This window comes from Platichthys flesus, chromosome 12 (assembly GCF_949316205.1).
Source record: "Platichthys flesus chromosome 12, fPlaFle2.1, whole genome shotgun sequence".
Classification (NCBI taxonomy): domain Eukaryota; kingdom Metazoa; phylum Chordata; class Actinopteri; order Pleuronectiformes; family Pleuronectidae; genus Platichthys; species Platichthys flesus.
The window spans coordinates 6,640,307-6,664,892 of record NC_084956.1 but is presented as its reverse complement, the minus strand read 5'-3'; the positions used below and the strand labels follow the sequence as shown (position 1 = coordinate 6,664,892).

Below are 24,586 nucleotides of genomic sequence, written 5' to 3'. Positions count from 1 at the left end.
ACCACCCACCCACAAAGTGCAGAAGGAGCCAGGTCAATAGAACAGTCTTTAATGTAGAAAAAAGAAAATTTTACTTTCATTTCAAACAAAACCCCAAAAAACAACAACATGGGACATATAAATAAAATGCTTCTTCCTTGAAAAAACCATTATATTCTCACACTCTAAAAAAAAAAGCGTTGGTTACTGACACCGTTACTAACCGAGATCAGAATCAGTCGCGATATAATGAAAAACAAGTGTTTAAACTTGTTATGGCACAATGTGGTGTAATCCAGTCGGCTCCACCGTCTGATAAGATTCTGTGGTTTTTTAGGCTCGTACAAAACACTGGAGCAAAACGTCACAATTTAAAATTGAAAACTAAAACACTTAATTGAACGCAGCATATTGGGTGAATGTAACTGTTGGTATGTTCAAGTACAACCAATCTAACAATAGTGTGGCCATTCAGACCAGTTAAAAACACTGACGCTTTGAGGCAGACCAACAACCGATGTGATGTTTGGCTTAAAGTCTCCTTCTCTGACCACTTATGTGCTGAGAACGTTCATTCCTTCCACAGACGACTTTCTTTATCTTTTATTGCCAAGTCATTTAAAAGGACAGTTTGCGAAAAACATGTAAAAAAAAGGAATGAACTAGTTTGTGTAAATTATTAGTTTGTGTAAGTTTTCCAAGGTCACGGCCCATTGGTTTGTTTGTATCTCAGCAGGATTATGCAGAGACTACCAAAGGGAATACCATGAAACTTGGTGGAAGGATTAGCCAAAAAAAAGAATCCATTAAATTTTGGCTCTGATCCGGAACCAAGGAACAGATCCAGGAATTTTCTATTTCGTTCACATTGTGTTTTGATATATTCACCAATTTCCCGGACAATAATTGATGGATCCTGATGGATACAAAGAGACTGACATATTTCAGTTACTGATATGGTATCGGATGTAGCTGTAGTTTTCCATTATTCTTGTAGCCCTATAAGACAAACTGTGATTTGTGAATGTGGGCCGTACAAATACAACTTGATTTGATTAAAATGTGGGATTTTTTGGCCTATTTGTTGGAAAGTATTTCCATTCTCTCACAAACCACAGCTCCATGTGCATGAGTAAAATACATCAGTCTGGCCTGTATGTAAAAAATGTGAACTGTCCCTTTAAAGTTTAAAATGGTGGGGTCCTGACAGACACCACCTCACCACAGAGCTAGAGTTCAAACAGAGTGCAGAGAAAGAACCCAGGAGTGAAAAAAGGACACGTGTTTCTCAAAACCATCCAACAACCTCAAGAACATGTCTGTCACAGCAATGCTAACAGTGTCCCGGGGCTCCACGCTAACCCAAACAATCTGTGGGCTCGGAGCGTAACAGCTGGGAATAACAGGAGTGTTTTGCAGAGGGGGAGTGAGTCCCATGTTTCCACATGTGTCATCTGTGATCTGCGGCAGTGTCCTCTGGTCACAAGGAAGGGGAGAAGGGGGGAGGGGGGCAGAGAGGTGACGAGGAGGTTTCATTTGTCATCATTCGGTTTCATTTAGGCCACAAGGTCGCCGCCACTCCTGGCCTCGCTCATGGATCCATTTGTTTGATACTAAAGACAGAATAAAGAAAATAATCAGAGACACAGTATAAATGTTTAAACTCTACATCGGTCTCTTGGCAATGACACTCGATTGAATTGCTTTCAAATTCCAGCTCACCCCACTTGTTGCCCACCAACACTGGGCAAGCTGCATGTCGGGTGCTGTAGTCACCCTCGCCGCTAGGAAACAGATTGTACCAGAACACGGCAGTACCCTGGAACACACACAGACAAGAGGCAGGCGAGGTCAGCAGCAGAGAAAAGCCTCCAGGAACAGACAGGAATCTCACGAGTGTCAATGTCCTAAATGGACTTCTACTAAAGTTTACTACAAACAATTGAGACAGTAATAGTGGATGTTATTAAGTGGTGAAGTTTGAGTGCCTTTTTACCTTTTGGGGCCAAACTGCTGCACCAACATCTGGGAAAACTGTGGCTCCGCCGGCTGAGACGTCACTCATCTACAACAGAGGCAGAGTTCAGTTCATATGACTTCAATAGGAGGATTTATTTAACCATTTAAAACAAAAAGTATGTTTGTCTTGAAACTAGATTGAATGATTATGATCCCATCAGATATTTTGCGTCGTCTCTTTCCCACTTCCATCAAATACAGCTTCCTCCTTATTGCATGATAGTGTATTAGGACTCACTTTAACTCAGATGTTACTTTGCTGAGAGCAAAGACTTTGCTTACTGGAAAAGCCCATAATCAGAGATGAGACACAGTCCTTGACGTTTATAGCAATCTTCACTGTTTCACCAGTGAGTATGAACTGCTCAGATTCTATCCCTGTACTTTATTCTCCTGTCGTCCTATTCATGTCTTACCTTTACATGAATGTAATTAAAGAGTTAGGGTTACCTGTATACAATTGAGACTGTCACATGTGTCATGATGGGCACACAAGAGTCTGAGTAAATTTGGCCATGATATACAACAATTCAACAACAATGTGCCTGGAGTGTATCAGGTTCACTCACGTAGAAAAGCCATGTTGCGATGCGGTTCCCAGTGCCGAGCTCTTTAAAAGCATCAGGCTCGTCTTTCTGTGGAGAAGAATAAACATCAGGTTTAACATCCTGACAAGTTACCACTACTGTACATTTAGAGCAATGAACTCCTCAATCACAAAGAGTCTTACCCTTCCAAAGTCAAAGTGAGGTTCGTATTGACCTCCGACGCCATAATTTGCGACCTGCAGAGATCAATAAAACATCATTTAGGTCTCACAACTGTACAAAAACGGTTTTCCAACGTAATGACATTTCCAAACCAAGGTTTCCCAAAGACAAGGGAGATTGTTACATTTATTTGACATGCAAATAAGAACCATGTAGGTTCGATAGAAACAAGGTATGTATTAAATTAAACAGCTTTTTACCTGCAACTCCTCTGCAGTGTCCATTTCCAGCCCTGTGAGATCTTCAATTCTCTGGTTGATCTTGTCAATCAAGGGGTCTTCATAGCCAGTGAGCCATGCACTGGAATACAGGATGGAAAACAGAACGGTTGAGACATTAGAACTAGTCGTCCACTAGGTGGTGGTAAAGATTTATTCTAAAACAGGCGACGGAGATCTCATGCTGCAAACTTGCCATGAAAAGCTCAAACTGTAAGTGAAGCTGTGCATTACTATCAGATGACAGGAAACAGAAGTGAGGAGGAAAATGTTAAATTAAAAAGAAAGGCCCAAGATTCAGGTTCTCCAATCAGCTCAGGGTACAGGGCTGTTGTGATGTCAGACTGATTCTGGTGGACATTTTGCACAAGAGTCTGTTTGAGGACTGAAAATATTTATTTGGTTTAACCCCGACACTACCTGCCTTTCATAGTCACTCCCACAACTCAGTGTGAGGGAAGGCTCCTTTGGAATGAGCCCAGCAGCAAACTGTTTCTGCTGAACGTTTAAAACATGACTCAAGTTCCCCAAACCACATTATAGTTTAAATCGGCCCTTTTTATCAATTATCCACATATAAAAAAACTTCCAACCACACAGAGTGTTGTCAACCATAAACTTACAATAAATTCAGCATCACAGGAGACAAATACAAAATAAATTCCAGCTTCCAAAACTCAAAATTAGTTGTTTAAAGCATCTGACACAATTGCCCCACAAGGAGGCATTTTATCAGAATCTCTACTTGGAGACTGTGTGTGGGAGAAACATTGAGATGACTCAACTGTATTTATAAAGAGTTTGAGTTGATAATAAGTTATATGTTAGATGGAAGGCTGGACAAAATGTGAGCCAACAGATTCTTTCTTTGTGTGAGACGAGTCAACCTCGTCTGAGTTCATCCATCTGTCGCATCTATCACTAGATGTTAAGTGAATTTGGAAATACATGCTGGCTAGCACGTACACGCACAGAGTATGAAAAGGACACCACACCCTTACGGCCACATATACACACTCACATTTATTACCAGGACGAGTAAAACCAAAGAAACTTGGGGGTCTGGTGGGACGCCAAACCTGCTATTTTTAGGGTGGGGCGTACGTTTCACTAACAATGACAAATATATCTGCGAAGTAAACTGTCATTTAAAGTACACTTGCAGTTTACATCTGTATATTTGTGCATCCAGACACGAGTTTTGGAAGTTTCTTGCTGATATGGAAGTTAAAGAAGCATAGAAGAGTCACAGCAGCTGCAATGAGTTTGTGAGAATGTGATACAGCCTCATTCCTGGAAAGTGCAACTGGGAATAGAGATTTTCTGGAGATCTCATACTGTATAACCTGAGGTAAAGAAAAGAGCCTGTCAACTGTGACGTTCCATGAAAATACCAAACTTGTTTAGACAAAAGAATGTTCAGCTTCAGCAAGAAACCACAGAGGAATGTTTCTCTTGGTTGAAATGATGTTTTAGCACATTCTGGTGTCCTGGTAAAGAAGTACTAAAGTTGAACCAAATTAAAACCTCCTCTGTCAAGTTTTCATGGCGTTTTACGACCGACTAATTGTAAAATAGTTTTTTTTTGCATATATCATTTCTATGAGGTGTCCAGAACAACATACCAAAAGTCCTAAGAAATCCTAGTTGAGGAAATATGTTTAATTCTCATCAATCTGAGATGTGTGCCAATAAGGCCAGGCAACAATACACCCCAATGGGGCTATTTTTTCCTTTACTCCTATCAAAATGAAACGTTACAAAATGAAAGTACCCATGAAAAGTAAAAAAAAGTGTGTTACAAGTTTCTTTGAAAAATAATTTGAATAAGCAAATTAGCTATACACTTATCGAATTTGCCCAAAATACACTCAAATAGGCTTAATTTTTTCCTTTACTCCTACCACAATAAAACTTGACATAGTAAAAAGTATACATGAAAAGTACATTTTTTTGTATAACAAGTTTCTTTTGAAATGAATTTGAATATTCACATGAGCTCCACACTTATTGAATATGTCCTAATTTGCATAGGCAGAAACACCATTCATATGTATGACAAACACATCGGCCCAATCTTCAGCCAATCATCCCACTGCCAATGGGTGATGGCAAAGCTGCTTTTAGACTGGCCTCTAACCTAAAAACCGCCTGGCTTGGTAGTCCCTGCCAGGGGTATAACCCCCGTCGGTATAGTCTTCAGGGTCACGGAAAGGAAAAGAAATAGCCCCATTGGGGTGTATTGTTGCCTGGCCTTATTGGCACACATCTCAGATTGATGAGAATTAAACATATTTCCTCAACTAGGATTTCTCAGAACAATTAGTATGTTGTTCTGGACTCCTCATAGAAATGATCTATGCTGAAAAAAATTATTTTACAATTAATTTGATTTTTGGCTCCAAAATGAGGTACTTTGCCTGGACTATTGGTGCAGGGCTGAATAGGTGTTTCAGCCCAGGCGCAGAGATAAAGATGGAGTTAAATAAGGTGGAGGAGGAGGTGGCCCTCCCTGTAGACCTGTGCCCCTTACCTCTTGGAGACTCTGTAATTGGCTGTAGTGAGTTTCCCAGTTTGGGGGTCATGCACCGTGGCTCGCCTTAACTACAGTAGTTCCAGCAGCACAAGGACAAGGAGGTTGAGGGGAAAGAAAAGATTTAAAGAGTTTGATTCACACAGGAGGATGAGTGGAGAGCAAGGGAAGAAACGAGAGAGAGAGAGAGAGAAGAAAGAGAGAGAGAGAGAAAAAAGGTAAATGTGGTCACTAGTTGTCAGTGTTAGTCTTCAGAAAGACCAGAGTGTTTCTGAGGCAATGCTAGACACCAAATCTCCATTTTAGAAAATGTATCAGGAATTGACGCATCTGATATCCTGGCTCTCAAGGATGTTAATATCAACTAGGAGAAGAAGTAACACACTTTCCTCCTCTAACTTCTTGTGTTACCTTTCTAGAGCAGACTCCTGAGCAGAAACATATCCACACAAGTTTCACAAGAACAGCAGCAGAATCCAAACTATCTTTCTCCCAAGAACAGTTGTTCCAAGGAAACATTTCTCTATAATTTTTTTCTTTCATTTTGGAGTCATTTTTAAAAGCAAAATAAGATAATCTATTTGAAATTTATAAAATATAAAATATGACCTATAAACCAAAGTTTCTATGCTCTGATGTTTCCCATTTGGATCCTGTGCTTCAGCTCAAGAGCCTCTAAGCTTTGGAAGGGGCGGAGAAATGGCGATATGAACAGACAGGAATACACAGGAGAGATGGAATGACACGCTGAGGGGAAAAAGGAGAAATCCTCACTTTTCCCCCCTCAGCTCTCTCCTACATCCTCCTCTGTTCTTGGCGGCTTCCGGCCATGACTTACCTTTTGCTGATCCGGTATGGAGCAGTCTCCAGCACTCCTGTGATGGGGTTGGAGATGGTGGCTCTGCGCAGCTGTGAAGCCAGGGACATGATTTACCCACACAGACACACACATACAAATATGTGTGTGTCTGTGTGCTCGTCCAACATATGAACCAGCCTCACAGCTTTGACTCCACAACAGAAATCCACAAAACCAAAAACCTAACTGCCATTCTGTGTTTATGTTTGTCAAGGGTGCAAGGAGGCAACACTTACCCTTGGCTTTGCCAGCTGCTTGACCATACTCATTTCTTTGTCTGAGATGATGTCCAGGTAGCGGACAATGTAGGGGCGGTCCCACTCATCTTGCTGTTTGACAGGTGCCAGCACATATTTGGGGTTGTGTTTGTTGTCAAAGTAACGACAGAACAGTCGGCTCTGCCTACGGGGGGTCTAACAAGAGAAAGGGAAAGATGTTATAATAGGTCTTCTGAATGGAAAGTTATAAATTGTGTGTCTCTTTGTCTTCCTCACCATTCTGATGCCCTCCCCGCGGCAAAGCATCTCATACTTCTTCCTCTCAGGAAGCAGCTGATTGGTGACGTTCTTTCTAGACTTCTTCTTTTCACCAGTTTCTCTTTTGCCTCGCTCCTTCTTTACTATACTTTCACTCTCCGCAGCCTTTTTCTGCTTCTCCAACTGGAACTCAAAGTACTTTCTGTTGCCATTGGCCCGCTGATGCTCTGGGTCTACATAGGAAAATTGCAAACCCAACAGTATAGTTATAGGGGTCATCACAAATATCCATATAGGCCATCAGCGTTTAGCACGGTCCAGATTCTACTTAATGAAAGAAAATGTGAATCCCAAAAAAAGTGAATGGAGACTCACCCAGTTCCAGCAGCCTCATGGTGAGCACCAGGGCTCGATCTATATCCCCCTGCTGGTAGATTGAATAACTGAGGTAGTCGAGCACCGTCACCGAATCTAAGGTGGACTCTTCTCCCTCATCGAGCTGCCTCAGGGCCTGGGCCATCCACAGCTCTGTGTGGTAGTAATCGACATCGGAGTAGGCGATTTTCCCCAACTCGTAACAGTCCTCTACTGTCATACGGATCTTGTGTGTCACTCCTAGTGTGTAGAGGGTACAGGATGGAAGCATTCACATAAAAACTACATCACATTGCTTCTAATGCAAATCACACAGAAACCAAGAAAAACTAGGTCTTCGATCACAGATAGACGTGTTATGCAGTGATTTAAGACCTTACCAGGTAGGTCTCCTATGGAGATTGTGTTGGCATCCAATCTGTATGTGTCTTGTAACCGGAGGAGAGCTTTAGCCGCCCCGGTTTGGTCCTCATCTGTGGGGAAGTACTTTCTCTGGATCGTGAGGTTGGAAATAAATACTGGGAGAGATAGACAGAAAAGGAAAGAAGAGATATAGGATGATTCTTACTGGTTAAAATAAACCCAAGCAAGTTGAAGATAAATATTCTATTCTAATGGTCAGGGAGACTGCTTGATGCAATTTTAATCGTTAAAGATATACTTCCATTAATCACATGTGGGAAAATGAGTCATGTTGTATTTTACTTCAGAAACTTCGATTGAAATACTGTTTATCTGGAACAAATATGCAGCACAACATAAATTAAGATCCTCCACTGGATTTTTGCTTTAAAAGTCCTTTTCTGTAGCTTTTTTCTTTGCTTTAATTGAATTATTAACGGATCTGGCACATATTGTAGGATCTGGCAGAACAACAAACTACGAGGTCGTATCAGAATACATGGTTATTTCTGAGTTGTAATGTGAACCAGGTTTTATTTATGCGTACCATCAGTGGTGTCGCTGAGGACAAGGCTCTCCAGGTCCCCCCACTCTGTGTTCAGTCTCTTCATCAGTTTGAAGGCGTTCACCGGATGCCCCAGGTATTCCTCGGGGTCCTGCATGGCTGCGGCTGTCAACAACTCCAACTTATCAGCCCACCTATCACAATGAAAGCAATACGGTTATGGATGGTTTATGAGCAACCTTTTTCTAAGCTTGTGTACATGGATGCATGGATGTGTTTCATCCTTTTTCTACAAACTCACCGTTTCACCTGTTCAAGCTTGTTCTCCTCTGCCAGGATGTAGTCCTTTAGAGAGGTGACGAGGTCTTTCTCTGTGTATAACAGATCTGTCATCTGGCCTAAGGAATCAGACACATAATCAGTGCTGCAATGGTGAATTACACATGGCTGCGCTTTATAATGTCATGTTGTAAGATGGCATTTGCTATGTCTGGTAAAACATTAAGGTTCAGTGGAGAGACTAAATATTTAGAATACGAGTGCCTTATTTAGCTTGATGGTTTTTACCTATGGAGGTGAAGAAATCGTTGTGGGCCGAGAGCAACGGCAGGCCGCTCAGCAACAGTAAGCACCAACTTAACAGCTCCATCCTAAACAAAGGGAGAGAGAATGAAATAAGTTATTTTAAAAAAGTACTTGAAAACTGTCCTGAGAAGACACACATATAAACATGTGTTTTAAGAGGGATTTAAAAGGGCTAGTCAGATGGATCTGGTCATGAGAAAATAGCTATAAAATGAATAGTTAAAGCCTTGAACTAAAAAGACTTGGAGAAAATAGTTAAACCTTTGGTAAGAGCAGCCTCCTACCCACCACACAAAGTCAAATATAAGTCTGTGGCTGAGTGTCTGGTTGGGCTTTGGAGTTGGCACAGCTGTAACTACCACTATGACATTTCAGCTCATACACACAGACATCAGAGTATGACACAGACAGACGGGACATGGCAAGGTAGGTCCAGGGATGTCTGTGTACCCTCAGTATCTCAAAGAGTGTGTGCAAGTGCTTGGACTGTAACATTTCCACTGTATGAATAGAAAAGTGAATTAATAGATCTGGAGCTGCATCATACCTTCAACCTTCAACAGGTCTATATATGTATTCTCTTTCAGACAAATATTGTGGGGATACTGGGTTTGTCACCATGCCATTAGAGAGGACCTCAGCTGTTTTCTTGGATTATGTTGTTTACACGACACAAGATAACATGTTGAGGACAAATCGTCTCTCGCTTCTCGAAAACTCGGCCTTAGACAGTAGTGTGACCCTGGGAATGTGTATTTCTAGGTCACATAAAACAGAGACAAGGGGCCCATATGATGAAGTCATTAATAAACAAACTATATAGGGCACAAAGAATGTAAAACAAGGTGACAAATATAGATGCCTGTTTTTTTACTTTAAGTAACGCTATGATGTGAAGCCTTTTTTAACTATAAATGGCTAAAAGAAGTTAATCCATATTTTTCTAACCTCTGATTTAAGGACAAGAACCTCTTGGGTTATTTCTGACTGACGTCTCATAATGGTTCTGTTGTTTCTAGATCCACTAGCGAGTCCAAAATATGGACTGGACTCCATAAAGTACTTTCGTATATGTATCGTGGTTGAATTTGATGTGTAATATATGTATAATACAATATACTATATAAAAAAAAAGAGAAAAAAAAAAAGAAAAATGTATTGTAATAAAAATAACTATAAAGATTCATTAAATTCACACATGCATATATGGAAAATCACATGCCAACACCCACATCTGCTCTTATCTCCACACGAACTGTGCATCTACGTAGATACGCATGTGAAGCCTTCTACTGGAAGCAGACAACAGGCTCAGGCAGGTTCAGAATTTGCCACAACGACAAGCCTTCGGTGAAAATGAAGGAGTGATCTCACACAGGATTTTAATTCAAGTCAGCAGCAGGCATTTTAGAGGAAAGAAAATATATCTGACAGAACTTATGAAATTAAAGTACAAACAAGTGCAATATACCATTATCCTCTACCGCTGCTGCCATAGTACTTCCAGTATATGTGGTGCCACCCAGTCCAGAATACCATAAATAAGCATTTGCCACTTAGATTTCCAGCAGGATAAAAGAAAACAGTAGAATGTAATTACTGTAATGATAGGGTGACAGCCACTGTGCTGTAGAAGCGGGGTGTCAAGAGTAAAGCTGGGAGAACAGCAGTTGTTATTTAGATCCAGGATTCATGCCCAACATGAGAGTGAGTGGTAGTGAAAGTGTCTCTAAGGATAAACGCTGTTCCGTGACATGTGAAAAACATTCCTGATGGAGCACAAACCATTTAACATTTATCCTGAGGAGCCACTTGTTTAGACAGAACACAGACAATTCTTCAGCATAATTTGCCTGCAGTAAATTAGGTTTGCATGTTCATTATATGTAATGTTGACTGAGGGAAAACAGGTTATATCCCAATGCTCCTTTTTAAAACCCCTCAGCCAAAGGGCAAATGCATCTTAGGAATCACTGTCAGTTTGTATATTTATATCATATAAATGTTTTACTCTCTAATGTCGGTGACGGCATCAGCTCCCAAGAAATCCACCAACTTTGGGATTTTACCTCACTTTAGTGAACAGATATTATTTCCTTGACAAAGTTACTCTCCTTTATTACAAAGGAACAAGGCTATAAAACTGACTCTGCAGAATTCCACAGATATCATCGTTACATGAGATCTCTGAAAGCATCTCGTCAGCTGTTGAATGAATGACTCCTGTTCAAAAAAACAGAAGTTCAGTGCTGGAGATTCAGGGGCTTTTAAATGTCACAACCTGACGAGACAGATTAACTTCCAGTTTCTGAGCTCCTGATCCTAATGACAGACGTCTCCTCTCATCGTGCACCGAGCTGAGGGGGTCTTTCCTTCGCCTCCACCTCGACCATCTCGCCCGGGCTCCACAGGGACCGAGGCGGTGGAGTCAGGTTGCATCGAGGCTTCCACAGGATGTGGATGGAGGAGGACTGCCACGTCCTCGCCCCTCCCCGCCGGAGGAAGCTCAGGAGAGGGCTGCAGGACTCCTCCGTGGTGCCGAACTGAAATACTTGAACCTGCAGTAACCTGTCTATAACCCCATCCTAACTGGCTCCCAACTGGGAGGCGACTAATACCTGGTGGTTAATTACTCCTAAACCAGTGTGAAGGGAGAAGTTGGATTTGTTATGCTACAGATATTTTTATGAATATTAGCTCCTCGTTGCGATGTGCGACACAGACTGTACGAAGTAAAACGTGTTGACAGCTAACAAATAAAAACAATATGTTCTTGGTTTAATTCCCCCAACACAGAGCTGAGTGGAGGCAGCAGCAGAGCATCGGTGTTCCTCCATCATTAACCTGCATAATGCTTCGTGTTCATCCCATTCTCTCGCCTTCCTTTCACTGGATTCACTCCTTTCACCCCCTCGCACATCTGCCCGCTGGAGTGTCATCGTCTCCCGCACGAGAGAACCATCACATAACAGACAAAGTTCCCAAACTCAAGTTAAGCTAGTTCCCAGCTAGCTAGCATCAAGCTAACGTTATTAGGAAAAATAACTGGAATTTAGCGTCGTTTAACGGGCTTGAAATGTAAATAAAAAATGCACACTGCGTACAGTGGGCACGAAAACTACCAGACATCACTTTAAAGTTGTACATGTGTCAAAGCGTTTGTTGTTTTTCTATCCGCTCCAGGAGAGGTTTTATTTACCTTGACGGCAGCATCCAGGGGGGAGTTAGCAAGACTGCGAGAGAGAGGTCGGGTCGTCGGGTTCCCTCAGCTGCTGCAGCCGGACTGGGTCGCACTGGGATCGGGCAGAGAGATGAGCAGGGACCGGGCTCTTCCTATCGGTGGTGTTCCGGCGATGGAGGTAAGGGGCTGGATCTCAGGGAGTACGTGCAGATCCTCACATTCACCCGGTCCTCCTCTTACTATGAAGGGGGCTGTCGCCTGTGGGAGCCGGGGGAGGTGTCTGCAGACGTCTTGACCCGCGGAGACGCAGCACACGCACGGATCACTTTTAACGGTTTTCACGTTAAAAAAAGAGAAGAAGACTGTGTCGTCACTCGTTTGCCACGTGTTGAGAAAGTAGTGCAAGAAGTGGAAAGAGCAGATTTTCCACAATGTAACAAACTGTTGATTTGTGTGTGTGTGTGGGGGGGGGGGGGTGCAGTGTTTACTATGACTTTAGCATTGCAACTCTTAATTGATCTTAATTTAAAGTTTTCTTTTCACTATCCTCACTTTTCACAGTCTTTCCATTTACTCCCCCTTTTCCAGAAAATTCCTTCCCCCTCCCAAACCCAAAGCTGTGGCTGGAGGGAGGGAATTCCTGCTGCATGCATCTGAGGTCAGCGGGGTGGAGCTAAAAGTGTGTGCGTGTGTGTGTGCGTGTGCGTGTGTGTGTGTGTGTGTTTGCGTGTGCGTGTGTGTGTGCGTGTATCTGTGTGTGTGTGTGTCTGTGTGTGTCTCTGCATGTGTGCATTGCAGGCTGTTAAAACAGACTGTACCATTACCAGATGCTCAAATGTGTGCGTAATGTAAACAGTATGAATGTGAATGTGATGCACCCTGGTTATTTGCAGGCCCGCCCTTCAGCATGAGAGTACCAGGGCACCATCACTGTGGTCCCTGGTTTGAATCCCAGTTCAGCTGGAATCTGTATGAGTGGAGATTGCATGCTTGCTCTCCCCACGTGTGAGCTGGTTTCCTCCACCGAACCTACGGAGGAGGTTAATTGGAGACTCTAAATTGATGGTGCTGTGAATGGTAGTTTGATTCTGTCTAAAGGACAATAATGGATGGAGGATAATCATATAAATAGCAAATATGCAAAACCATCTGGCTTCTAAATTAAATACCTTTTGGTTTTGTTGGATGTATTAAGAAATTTGAAGACAAATTATAATTTCTAATCAGGTTTCTAAACTTGTAGTCAACTCATGACCAACAACCCTCTGCACATCTGTTTTCATGCCTGTTTGATCTTTATTCTCTTTTTTTTCCCTCTTACTCACCTCTGGAAAAATGTGAAAAAACTGACACACACAGTGCAATAACTTATTTAGAAACACTTCTTACTGTTAAAGTTGTGACCGCATTTGCAACGGATGTCACACTATATCTTTGGATGTATATAGTTTTAGTATTTTCCCATATTTTACTTTTTTTTATATCGAGCACTGACAGACACTGAGGCCCTATTGAAATTGTAATGATTATTATTATTATTTGTCAGGCAAATGGATTGGCTTTTTGAGGGTTTTAAAATGCCCTTTTTGTTTGTTTTTAATTTAATTTAAAAAAAATACCTCCTGCGCAGATGCATGCAGGATTAATTTAATTAAATTTTTTAATTTATTTTTGTTTTTAAATTTACATAGTTTAAGATATTGTATAATGAATAGGTGATTAAAGCTCTGCCAAATGTAGGGGTTCAGTATCTTGCCAAGTACACTTCGACATGCAGTTGGGGAAGAGTGGGAATTTAACCACCAACCTTCTTGTTGGAGAGGCCAACCTGACCACTCTAAGTCCTAGGCCACACCGCCTTTAGATTAACATTAAAGATTGGATTACCTGCTCATTCCCATGAGAAACTAAGCACAGGAAGAAGATGGACACATTATTGTGTGTGTGTGTGTGTGTGTCTGAATCATTCTATGCTTTTATTGATTCACATTTCAGAAAAAAAGGATAAAAATGTATTTTCTACTTTACTACATATATTTGACAGGTACTTCAAAGTTACTTTTTATATTTTTGGATTTTAGTTGTTATTGTCATTCAAATTGTTGTACTGCTCGTCCAACATCTCTCATTCTATTGTTGACCCTGTGTTAACTTGCACGTGACAGATCAACTACCACCAAACTAAACGCCATACCAGGGAATATACTGAGTCATACTGAGGCCACATAATTAAACAGCTGTATGATGACTAATGTTATTGAAACGTAGCATAAGAAACACTGTGTGGCGCTTGAAGGTGAAAGTCAAACTTGTGGGGGCAGATAAACTCCTTTCAAGCCTTTGAGAGTCTTTCTTGCAGTATAAACCAAATCTGTTTAGTCTCAGCTTGTTTTACACATTCTCTCAATGTGAGCTGTGGGAAGTCAAATACAATTTCTCTCAATGTGCTTTGCAGGAAGAAAACAATCCAATGTTTCCTCTTTTTCACATTTTGCAGTCATCGGCGGATGTCGTCCAGGGACGAGAGTCTGCTCCCAAACAGCTGCTCCTCATAGGTCAGCAGCTGACGAAGGAAGTTCACGTTGGGTGCCGTGCCGGCCCTCCTTCATCCAGCTCAGGGCATGAAGCAGGGACTTAAAAAGTTGAAAGTTTATCTAAAGTCGTTCCAAGTGTTGGCTACAGTCATGAAAACAAAATTTGAATGTTTCATCCTGTGCACATAGAGATGATTTACTTATAAACTGCTGAGTTTTTAATGTGTCATGATGCCTGTTTCATTAAGTGATCACATGCTGTCTTTGTAAACTCAACACACCGCTAAGTTTGATGAAAACATTTATCTAGCTTAATAACTTATTTAGCTAAATTGTGTTTTTCTTCTTGATAACTGCTATTCAACTGCCACAGTGAGTTTAATGAAACAAGTTGGCAGACTGTGAAGGGTAAGTGAAGAATATTAACACACATAACAGTGTATACATGTTTCCACACATGACTGGTCACCGTCTTAAATTATATTGTTTGTGTTTTGTGATGTTCAACCAGGTGGAATGACACACAGAGGTGTAACTAAAAGCCTTTGAGGGCTACAAGAGGCTTTTTGCTATTGTGTCCTGGATCAGTCAGGGTGCTCACGCTGCTACTGTGTTTGTCTGAGCTGCAGAGAGCACAGGCCCCCATCCTCTCGGTCTGTTGGGTTTGTTTACTTAAGACGACCCTCTCTCATGCAGCTATGTGGCCGGTGGACTCCATGATGGCCTGTGTAGCTACAGAGGGATCCAGACATGAGGTGGGGGGGAGTCGGGTGTGGGGGAGCAGGGAAAAGCTGGAGACGGACTATCAGGAATGTCACAAACAGGTGGTGAAGCTGAGAGGAAGCAGAGCCAGGATTTGCTCACTTCCAAGGAAGAGGTAAGCTTTATCAATAGGATCATAAATTTATATAAGATATATATAGATAGATAAATAGATAGATTGAAACATATTTATATATAGATATATATAATTCTTCTCATGAGGCTGAAAGAGTCTCAGATTCACTCGTCTGGTGTAATAAAATGTGTCAGCTGACCTCGACAGATTCCACAGATGTCTGCTCTATTTCTGTGTGTGTTCAGAGGAAACGACTTTCTCTGGTCTTTATTGTCCATCTATAGATTGCCACTGTGATTGTGGGAAAACAAACTGACTGGGACCAAAGTCCATGGGGACGAGGTCTGGATACACATGAGGTGAATGCCCGCAGCACAGAGAGCAGGAGCCAGCTCAGCAGAGTTAGAGGGTGAAGGTGCATGAATAACTATTATAACTGTGCTGTTATGTGTAGGTGGTGACAGGACGGCAGTGACAGTCCCTCAGAAGTGATGACTGGATCATAAAGATGAAATATGCCTTTTTGAGGAAATCTTGATGGTGAGTTTAAATTCTTGTGATTTCTCAATGTTAACAAAAAACTAAATTAACCAGTTAGTTAATTGTTTGTTGTTGTTTTTTTAGTTAAACCTTTTAAGCATGCAGTTTTATCAGCTGATCCTCCAATGATATATGTACCGCTATATTACTTTTCTGCTGATATTGTCTCCAGCTTGTAGACTCGTTCACTGAGCTTGATTCAGCACAAGAAATGTGGCTCGAACCTTTGCAGCCTCAATCATGAAAAAAACAGAATGAAATAAAGCAAGAATCCAACATTTGAATTGTAAAAAGTCCCATTTTAATATTACCTGGTAAATGACACAGGTCAAAGCAACAGTGGGTGAGGATGTTGTCTCAGCTGCTGGATGAATTTCTGTTGTTATTGACACGTTGATTTCCACATTGCTCTTTGTAGTTGTCTCTTCTCTTCACGTTGTCTCCAAACAACAGATCCCTTCGTCCCAACAGGAAAATCTTCACAGAATGACAGCATGTCTTTCAGGTAAAAGGTTTTTATATAATTTACTTTTCAAGAGGTTGTCAACAAAACAATTCAGCAACAAATGAACTACCAATGTTCCCCTGTGCAGTTCATGGAGTTGGAGGCGAGGACGTTGTGCCTCGGCAGCGAGGAGTCTCTCATTAAATCACGCTCTGAGGCCCCTGGTTCCCGTCCTCTGCCTGGTGGTGCTGGTGATATATGGCCTGGCTGACAAACTCAGAACCTTTGTGGCCGGCATCTTCATCCCTCAGTACCATTACCCCTACGCTGTGGCTCTGTGCTTTGGTCAGGTTGGTGCCCGGCTGCTCCATGATGAATCTCTATAAAAGAGTAGTGATAAAAGCTAACATAGGTAATAATGTGTGAGTCTAGAACACAGGTGGCTAGAAGTGTTGTAAATCATTACTGCAGGTATCTTGAAATGCCTGCACAATAAAAAGTTAAAAATAAAATTCCCTGGTGTCTACGCCTGTAACTCTATGTGTGTGTGTATGTGTGTGTGTCTGTGTGTGTGTGTTTGGTTTAAAGGACAGGCAAGTGGTGTGTGTGTGTCGAAGGCTGTAAAGATGTTGAATTATGGGCCGTGGCATATTCTTGATGTAATATCAGGGAATAATCTACCTCATATCCCTCCTTCAAAAACACTGATAATCCTTAAAGGGTCATTGGGGCTAGAGACAAACCCAGTTGACTCTTAATGAGAGGCAGTGTTGACCCCCGACCAGCCTTCATATCCAATTCAGTCCACAGTTGTTTTCTTATGCTACAGAACAGCTGGACATGACTGAGTGTTTTAAAGCTTTTAAAGAGCATTTTAAACATGTAAACACCTGAAAAAAGAGGTTTTAAACATTTACTATATTTGAGAAGGTCTTAATTTGTCTTTTGCTACAAAAGGTTGCGTCTAAGAATAATTGATGGTTTTACATACAGTAAAACTCTGTCAAAGATGAAAGATGTAGCTAACCGTTATTTCCTTTAGGAATAAATCAGGTTTTCAGTGTCTCAGATTAAAAATAAATACTTTGGAAATGTTGGCACAGTAATGCTTTAATGACATTGTGAAATCCTCTCCAGGTTCTGATCTCCTTGTCAGTCTTAAATCTCCTCCACGTCCTGGGTCTGGTGCCTCTGAAGCGTTACTCCAGGTCTCTGGGTGAGAGGGTGTTGGTGCCGGCTATCTGTAGCAGCATCCACACCGTGCTGGCTACGTGGGCCCAAGCCAGCAGTGCGTATTCTGGCCTCTTCCCCACCACTCTGCCGCTGCTGCCCCTGCTAACTGTCGGCTTTAGTTTTGCCCTGAAGCTGACATCCCTGCCCTCTCTCCACATCTCTGTTCTGATCTCCATCCTGACTGGGACCTCTCTCGTAGCCACAGGTAAATATTTACAGGATGTTTCGAGGTGAACTCAATGAATCTTAACCCCAGAACAATACCTCTTATCAATCCTCTCTCTCTCTCTCTCTCTCTCTCTCTCTCTCTCTCTCTCTCTCTCTCTCTCTCTCTCTATCTCTCTCTCTCTCTCTCTGCAGTTTCCAAAGGTCTCTCGGTTGTTGATCCTCTGGAATACTTGTATGCACCTCTGGCTTTAATCCTCCACAGTCTCTCTCTGACCTGGCTGGCCAAAGTGTCCGAAGCCGTGCACCCCCACTCCCCCGATGCCCAATCGTCCATCTTTGACATCTACTACGCCCAGTTGGTGAACCAGAGCTGGGTGCTGGGCCTCCTGTGGCTGCTGCACCCAGACAGGCCCTGGCAGGTTCTGAGTCGGGGCAGCTGGCACAGTCTGCTCTTCCATGGATACCTGCTCGCCATCCTCCTGCTGGGGATGGTGCTGAACTTCCTCGTCAGTATCTCGGCTCTGTGTGTCTCGCCGCTTTCTGCTGCACTGCTCCACTCAGCACGTCAGGTGGTGCAGCCTTTCCTTCTTCTGTAGTATCACTTTAAAGGACTGTACCAGTGCAACACATTCACATCAATGCAAACAGTGTTTTTTTGTATTCTAAGGAGTAGAACAAGTTGCCTATTTCAACTTTATACATTTATACCTCCATGTAGTGGCCCTGGTTACATTTCACTAAACCCAGAAGGACAATTCAGATAACACAAGGGGAGGGGCAACTTGTGTCGTTTGTTATTGGACAGAACCCAAGACTGAATGACAGTTCAATGTCAGTACTGTTGCAGTGTTTGGATCCTCAGGGCCAACATGACCTATGCTACTCAGGCATGTGCATATTTTCAGCTAAGATAAAATGCAGAATGAGTAATTGTAAACAGCATAAGAAAACACATAAGCTACTGATTTATCCTTGGGTCTAAAAGTGTTGAGACCAGTTAGACTTCATCTTAATTCATGAAAGATAATTTCGGTACAGGACAGGAAATCGTGTACAGAATCCTCCCAAGACTAAACCACATGAATGATTGACAGACTGTGAACGCTATCTGACAATGGAAGTGTGTACATGTGGATCAGAAAGTATAACGTCATTTAGAGAAGGTGACATCGAAATAACACGAAAAAAAACCCACTTGCTTCCTAATGTATATTTATGAAAAACAGACAATAATTGTGGATAATCCATAAATAATGAAAAAGGAGTTCTTTATCACAGACATCTGGATGCTGTTGTCAGACCACTAACTGACTAACAACAACAGTAACTGAGAGATTGAAGTTCCTTTGTTTCACCAAACTAATTTTCAACTGCAGCTTTGTGGAAGTTGTCCTTGGACGACAAGGTGAGAAGAGAAAACACTGAGTTCCACTTTATTTGTCCTGGACACAACAGTTGAACCAAACTGGACAGTTTTATTTCAGCTGTAATCCTTGACTGGATGAATATTTAACCAGAGGAGGTTGACCTTAAGTGAATGTGACAGCAGTGATCTGTCAGATAACTGGCCACAATGAGGAGGGAGTCAAATGTTGCCCATTGCAATTTCTGACAGTAAGTTATCAGAAACTGAATTAAACAATAAGCTATTAATGTTCAGCTTTTTCCAAATGTGTAGTGTTTATGTATTTATATTAAGTAAATATTTTATCATTTTAAATGTTGAGTGATGGTGAAACAAAGAGAATCTGTTTACATTTAACTGAAATAACACTCAAATAAATTAACTTGCAAAAATATTTATTCCGTTACTAACTTAAGAATGTAAGTGCAGTTAAAAAACATCAGTACATGTATTTCAACATTAGCAGCATGAATATTCACTGTAGAAAAATTGTATCATTTCACTTTTAGTTACCGTCCAAAAAACATTGATTTACTGAGCTTTTACATCACAAGACAAGACTTTCAGAGTATCATGAAAAAAAAATTACAAAAACTTGTTCTGCAGATTCATGGCAACTCATCCGTTTGTTCAGTGCAACCAAAACTGAAGACTAATGCATTTCTTTACACACTGCCACAAATATGACCCCATCACAGAAAACTGATGGGGCCATCAATCTGAAATGTGCATTAATGAAATGTTTTAATGTGTGACATGTATTTTTTTTCCTATTAAATTCTTGCCTTTTTGTACTTGTGCAATTTATTATTACCTGTAAACCACAGACGATGCAGGTTTCAAAAGATTTAGAATAGATAAATGTATAAATGTCTTCTTTGTCTCCGCTCGTCTTACAGTACACGATGAATGAATGTAAACAAAACCACATTTGGACACAGTGAAAACTTTTACATGGGTGAATGCCACAGAAGTTACAAAAGTCCCTCTGTTGACAGTTTGAGATGCTGCCCCTGGCTGGTGGTTGATACTTTGTATTCTTATACTCCCTCAACCATTTGTTTCTTCTTTGTTACGAGGAATCGGAGTTGGGTGGTAGGTGTAGGCCCAGGCTCTGCAGCAGGTTGGAGGCTGGTCCAGCCAGACCCTCCTGGCAGCTCAGGGATTCCAGCAGGTTTGATATCAGGTTTAAGTCCACGTCAAGAGGCTGGATCTCCTCCTCTGTCTGATCCACGTCTGTATTGGCGTAATCCTGCAGGACAAGTACATTCATCACAATACATTATTTCACATATTTTTTGTTCAAAATTATGTTGAGGCAGAGCTGAGGGAGGAACGTGATATTCAAAGTTTGAAAACTTACTGTTGGATTGAAGCTTTTTCCAATATTAGTGCCCATCAGCTCCGAATCCATTTGGTCCATGTATCCTCTCAGACTGTCCAACGTTTCTGTTCCATTTCTCTCATCGTGACCAGTTGACCCCTCCTCTTTTTCCTCCTCCTCATCTTCATCATCATCATCATCATCATCATCATCTAGATCATCTGAATCCAACTCTTCTTCTTTACTCCCTATAAAAATGAATTGACAGATTGGTTAAAGAGGTAAAGATGTGCTAAGTGTCGGCAAGTTATTTTTTTACTGTTCCTAACATCCACATACCGAGCAGTCTGTCCAGAGCGTTGGCCATCGAGTCCGGCTCAAAACTGAAAGGATGAGCTGAGCCGCTCCTGGAATATAAAGAAAACTCAATATGACAACTTAAATGAGAGCCTTCGATGAGCTTAATTAGATATTATCAAAATCAATCAGGTCTAATGGACAGAGAGCCAGTCAGTCTCACCAGGGAAGTTCAGCTCCCTCATGCGATGCCATGGCGCTGAGGAAGTTCTTCATCCCCTGACTGACAGCTACCAGGCTGTAACTGGCCTCATCTTCCTCCTTGTCGCCCTCTGTCTCTTTCCTCTTCTCCTTTGCACCCGTGACGGGCTGTGTCTGTTTGGTGGAGCTGGAGTTCTGGCTGATGACATCAGCCCTCCCCCCGCTCCTCTCCTGCAACATACGCTCCAAATCCTGAGCTGTGATATCAAGCCAGCTGTCACCTGGAGATACACACAAAGACAAATGAATTATGGGAAACGGTTGAAAGAGATAAGGCTCGAGAAGGGAAGATGCAAACCAAAGAGTAAAGAAACTAAAAGGAATTGGCAGGAAGCAGAAACTCCCAGGTGGCAGGGACAGAGAAAAGGTAATGTTTACTATATAAGTCAAATACCTTAAAATACATACTTTATAGAATGTGAAATATCCGCAGAGACGCAAATATAAATAAAACTGTCTCCACAGTCATTTCAAGGGCAAATTGTCATTTCCAGATATCAAAAGAATATGTGTAAAACATCTAAAATACAAACAAATATGTGTTATAATGTATGATACAGGAATAAATACACCATATATCACTTAAGACATGTTGATGCTTTATTTCTGCTGTCGAATGTCAAGTCTCCAAATATGGAAAGTTTGACAGTGAAGGTACATTTTAACTTACTGTCCTCTTGGGGGAGCTGTGACTCTTGTTTCCTCAGCTCCTCCAAGTCGAAGGAATTGCAGCTTTGCAGAAGACGGAGAACCTCCTCACCCGGGGACAAAGCACTGGCAACACAAAAAATATCAGCATTCAGACACACACACACAGTTGGACGTTACAGGCATAAACAACCACACAGTGCTCACAGCTGCATCCACACATGCTGTCCTCACCTCGATGTTGAGGCGACTGACTGTTTGAAGAAGTTTTCTGCAGATCGTGTGAGTTCTCTGTAATGGCTCGAGCCTTCCAGTTCTCCCTGCATTTGACAACAATAACATTAAAAACTTCTACAACTTTCTACAGTAGAACATTGCTGAGAGTAATGCACCTTCAACTATTTGTTTTATGTGAAACCTTATATTCCTAATATTCAAAACAGACCAACCTGGAAGTAGCCGTTCCTCTTCAGACTATCCATGAAGCTTTTCCACTGAGGGTTACAGCTGACGGGGGCATCGGGCTCTGATGATGGCAGCATGCACTTGGAGCACAGGATCTCAAAGCCATGTGCCTGGGGACAAGGTCACACGCAGGGAGAGACAGAGAATACAAATTAATAACAAGAATTAAAACTCCCAATTTAATTTGCCTAAAAGACAAGTCAGAATGAAGAGTATACACTAGTGAAGTGGCTCACCAGTTTCATGCCAAGCTCCTGGGCTTTGTACTGGGGATGAGAGCGAAGAGGCAGCGTGAAGCCGCTCCTCCGGTCTGGGGTGAACTCCTGCTGCTGCAGCTGAGCATAAAGGCAACGGGTGAATGTCACCTGAGGATAAAGACAGAAGAACAAGGTTTTGATTTGCATCAAGGTTTTTAAGACATTTCACAAAAGCTGGAACATACAGATCACAGAAACAATATTTTTGAAATAAAAATAGTCTCTTTAAAAAGGAGTCGAGCCTCTTATCTTTGCCCACATCCCAGCAGTAGTGAATCTTTAGTTGCGTTTACCGATGCCAAGACTCTTGTCGCAGGAGGAAAGGTCTTGAAGCTCCGACACGCCTGCAGATCTACTGGATCCCGCAGGTAGAACGCTGACACTGCCGGGGCGACTAGGTCTGGTCGCTGTGCCAGAACCTCGGCAATACCTGCGGGTATGAAGCAGTGGGCGCGGTGGAGATTTGTCTTAACCTTCTCTGGGTACCTATGTGGAAAGTAAAGACAGATATGTATTTTTATCTTTCCTACATTCACATTATTAAGACCAAGAAATTCTGACATTTTTCTTTTTCCCTCTAAAGTTTTAAAATACAGAGCTAATGTGACCAAGGTAGCTGTGTCAAGGACTGTAACTTTAATACTTATAATAATAGAATAAGTATTCTATTCCATATAATCTGTTCCCTAGTAGAAAGTATATAAAATATCACTGATAATGATCACTATCACTGATTTCAGGAACAGAAGTAGATTTTCATCGACGTCCTCTTACCCCTCTAATCGTTTCCTCAGGGCTAAACAAATCTTCGGATTAGCTCGACAGGCGCCTGTGTGAGTGGAGAGCAGCGTCAGAGCTTGTTCCACACTGGGCACCACATCCCTCGAGACGCCCACTGGACTGGATTTGGTCGGGTAGGGAAGGATGTGCAGTTTTCCCTTAAAGAGGAAGACCTGCAAAAAAGTTTTACACTTACTAAAGGACATTCCAGCCTAATTTGTTTTATACTTTGAGAGACGGTCTGAAGTAAATATGATGTAATAGTTATATGTGATTTGAACCTAAACAACTAACACAATGCAATTTCTCTTGTGTGGTCATATTAACAGATAAATGCATCCATGTAGACCATCTCATCTGATCATCTCACCCGGAGTTCACTGGTGTCTGGATTCAGCCACTTGGGAAGATAATCAGCAGCTTCAATCAGAAGAAACTCCCCATCGTTGTCCTCAACTCTGCACAAACATGAGGGGAGAGAAAAGCACATGACAGTCAAACCTCTTTAAACATTTTTTTCTCTACTATACAAGCTCAGAACTTCTCAGAACCTGGCTGCAAGCTGTGGGAAGTTCTCTGTGATCTGCTGCAGGAGGTAAACGATAAACCACTCGTCCTCCACATTGTCCCCAAACTGAGTGCTGCCTCCGATGTGAGCAGGTTCATCACCTGTCAATGAAAACTCATCACTCTTATTGGAGGGAAAACTTTACCAAGAACTGCACCACTACCGATTGAAATCACTGGGATCTCTGTGGTGTTGAAAGGACCTTACCTTTCTCGGGGTGACACTTGAGGTTGAAGGGCTGATGCTGCCATATGTGCTGGATCACGAGAGGCGCGACCTTTGCCAGGATCTCGTCCAGGAGATGCGGGAGATGTTCCGCTGTTTGCTGAGACGTTGACGCGTCTGTTGGGATCAGGAACAGTTTGTACTGAACCGTGTCCTCGTGAAACCGTCTCCTCTGCATGACGTCCATTGCACAGAGACACCTGCCGAAGGAAAACACAGCAGGGGGGTGATACACCTTCATATACCTACAGTCGGCATGGTGCTATATTTGTTTATATCTCCAGACTTAGTTAAGTATTAGTGAAGTCGTTAGTTTATATTTATATATTAAGTATATTATCAACATCATATAGTATATTGTTACCCACGCTTACCTTGTCTTGTTTTAAAATGTGATGTGAAATGTCAACGCGAGAAAAAGAGCGAAACTTTTCTATTAGCTTTGTACGTCGCTATCACGCCTGTCGACTGCTATCACTGTTTCGGTCCGACTTCGAATTCTGCTCGACTTCCCCCCATCAACCAGCCAAACAATAGTTCCTAGACAATTTTAACTAAATGTAAAATATGCTCCATTATAAAAGATTTACGGCAAACACATAAATACTTAGCAATTAATTACAAATAAAACAATTTATAAAATAATAGGTAATTTTTTTGTCCATCGAGGAGGAGCGGAGACTTTTCAGGGACGTA

General features: G+C 41.8%; 3 protein-coding genes across 8 annotated transcripts; 1 reads left to right on the top strand and 2 right to left on the bottom strand.

Moving 5' to 3' along the window:
• Nucleotides 1-33: 33 nt before the first annotated feature.
• Nucleotides 34-12,054, bottom strand: p4ha1b (prolyl 4-hydroxylase, alpha polypeptide I b). 2 transcript variants are annotated; one of them, XM_062401675.1, is made up of 15 exons: nt 11,921-12,054; nt 8,704-8,786; nt 8,438-8,534; nt 8,179-8,330; nt 7,610-7,747; nt 7,230-7,469; nt 6,873-7,087; nt 6,615-6,791; nt 6,358-6,428; nt 2,969-3,068; nt 2,729-2,782; nt 2,568-2,633; nt 1,976-2,044; nt 1,702-1,798; nt 34-1,592 (listed from the first exon to the last, which is right to left on the bottom strand). In XM_062401675.1, the coding sequence occupies exons 1-15, from the start codon at nt 11,932-11,934 to the stop codon at nt 1,522-1,524; spliced, it is 1,644 nt and encodes a 547-aa protein (XP_062257659.1). In that variant the 5' UTR covers nt 11,935-12,054; the 3' UTR covers nt 34-1,521. The 2 variants fall into 2 exon arrangements, with proteins under 2 accessions (XP_062257659.1, XP_062257660.1); XM_062401676.1 differs by lacking the exon at nt 6,358-6,428 and adding an exon at nt 5,520-5,590.
• On the top strand, nt 11,939-19,855 carry si:ch211-248a14.8 (uncharacterized). 5 transcript variants are annotated; one of them, XM_062401681.1, is made up of 10 exons: nt 11,945-12,080; nt 12,491-12,560; nt 14,400-14,844; nt 14,948-15,313; nt 15,559-15,633; nt 15,729-15,814; nt 16,233-16,319; nt 16,408-16,609; nt 17,397-17,697; nt 17,853-19,855. In XM_062401681.1, the coding sequence occupies exons 7-10, from the start codon at nt 16,309-16,311 to the stop codon at nt 18,254-18,256; spliced, it is 918 nt and encodes a 305-aa protein (XP_062257665.1). In that variant the 5' UTR covers nt 11,945-12,080; nt 12,491-12,560; nt 14,400-14,844; nt 14,948-15,313; nt 15,559-15,633; nt 15,729-15,814; nt 16,233-16,308; the 3' UTR covers nt 18,257-19,855. The 5 variants fall into 5 exon arrangements, with proteins under 5 accessions (XP_062257664.1, XP_062257665.1, XP_062257666.1 ...); XM_062401682.1 differs by having other exon boundaries at nt 14,400-15,313; nt 16,268-16,319; XM_062401680.1 differs by lacking the exon at nt 12,491-12,560 and having other exon boundaries at nt 11,939-12,080; nt 14,400-15,313.
• On the bottom strand, nt 19,444-24,411 carry ecd (ecdysoneless homolog (Drosophila)). The gene is made up of 14 exons (XM_062401674.1): nt 24,265-24,411; nt 23,873-24,090; nt 23,649-23,766; nt 23,468-23,555; nt 23,092-23,270; nt 22,611-22,803; nt 22,297-22,425; nt 22,045-22,170; nt 21,830-21,915; nt 21,618-21,721; nt 20,910-21,168; nt 20,729-20,796; nt 20,429-20,637; nt 19,444-20,317 (listed from the first exon to the last, which is right to left on the bottom strand). Exons 2-14 carry the CDS (start codon nt 24,075-24,077, stop codon nt 20,138-20,140), a joined length of 1,944 nt encoding a protein of 647 aa, XP_062257658.1. The 5' UTR covers nt 24,078-24,090; nt 24,265-24,411; the 3' UTR covers nt 19,444-20,137.
• Nucleotides 24,412-24,586: the final 175 nt, after the last annotated feature.

Coding starts and splice junctions, on each gene's coding strand:
- p4ha1b (XM_062401675.1), bottom strand. Junction 8,535..8,703: donor CGATTTCTTCACCTCCATAG/GTAAAAACCATC, acceptor CTGATTCCTTAG/GCCAGATGACAGATCTGTTA. Junction 6,792..6,872: donor GCGGGGAGGGCATCAGAATG/GTGAGGAAGACA, acceptor TTCTCTTGTTAG/ACCCCCCGTAGGCAGAGCCG.
- si:ch211-248a14.8 (XM_062401680.1), top strand. Junction 16,610..17,396: donor TGGCTCTGTGCTTTGGTCAG/GTTGGTGCCCGG, acceptor AATCCTCTCCAG/GTTCTGATCTCCTTGTCAGT. Junction 17,698..17,852: donor GACCTCTCTCGTAGCCACAG/GTAAATATTTAC, acceptor CTCTCTCTGCAG/TTTCCAAAGGTCTCTCGGTT.
- ecd (XM_062401674.1), bottom strand. CDS start 24,077: ATGGACGTCATGCAGAGGAGACGGTTTCACGAGGACACGGTTCAGTAC. Junction 22,171..22,296: donor AGGAGCTTGGCATGAAACTG/GTGAGCCACTTC, acceptor CCTTGTCCCCAG/GCACATGGCTTTGAGATCCT. Junction 21,169..21,617: donor ACAGCTCCCCCAAGAGGACA/GTAAGTTAAAAT, acceptor GTGTATCTCCAG/GTGACAGCTGGCTTGATATC.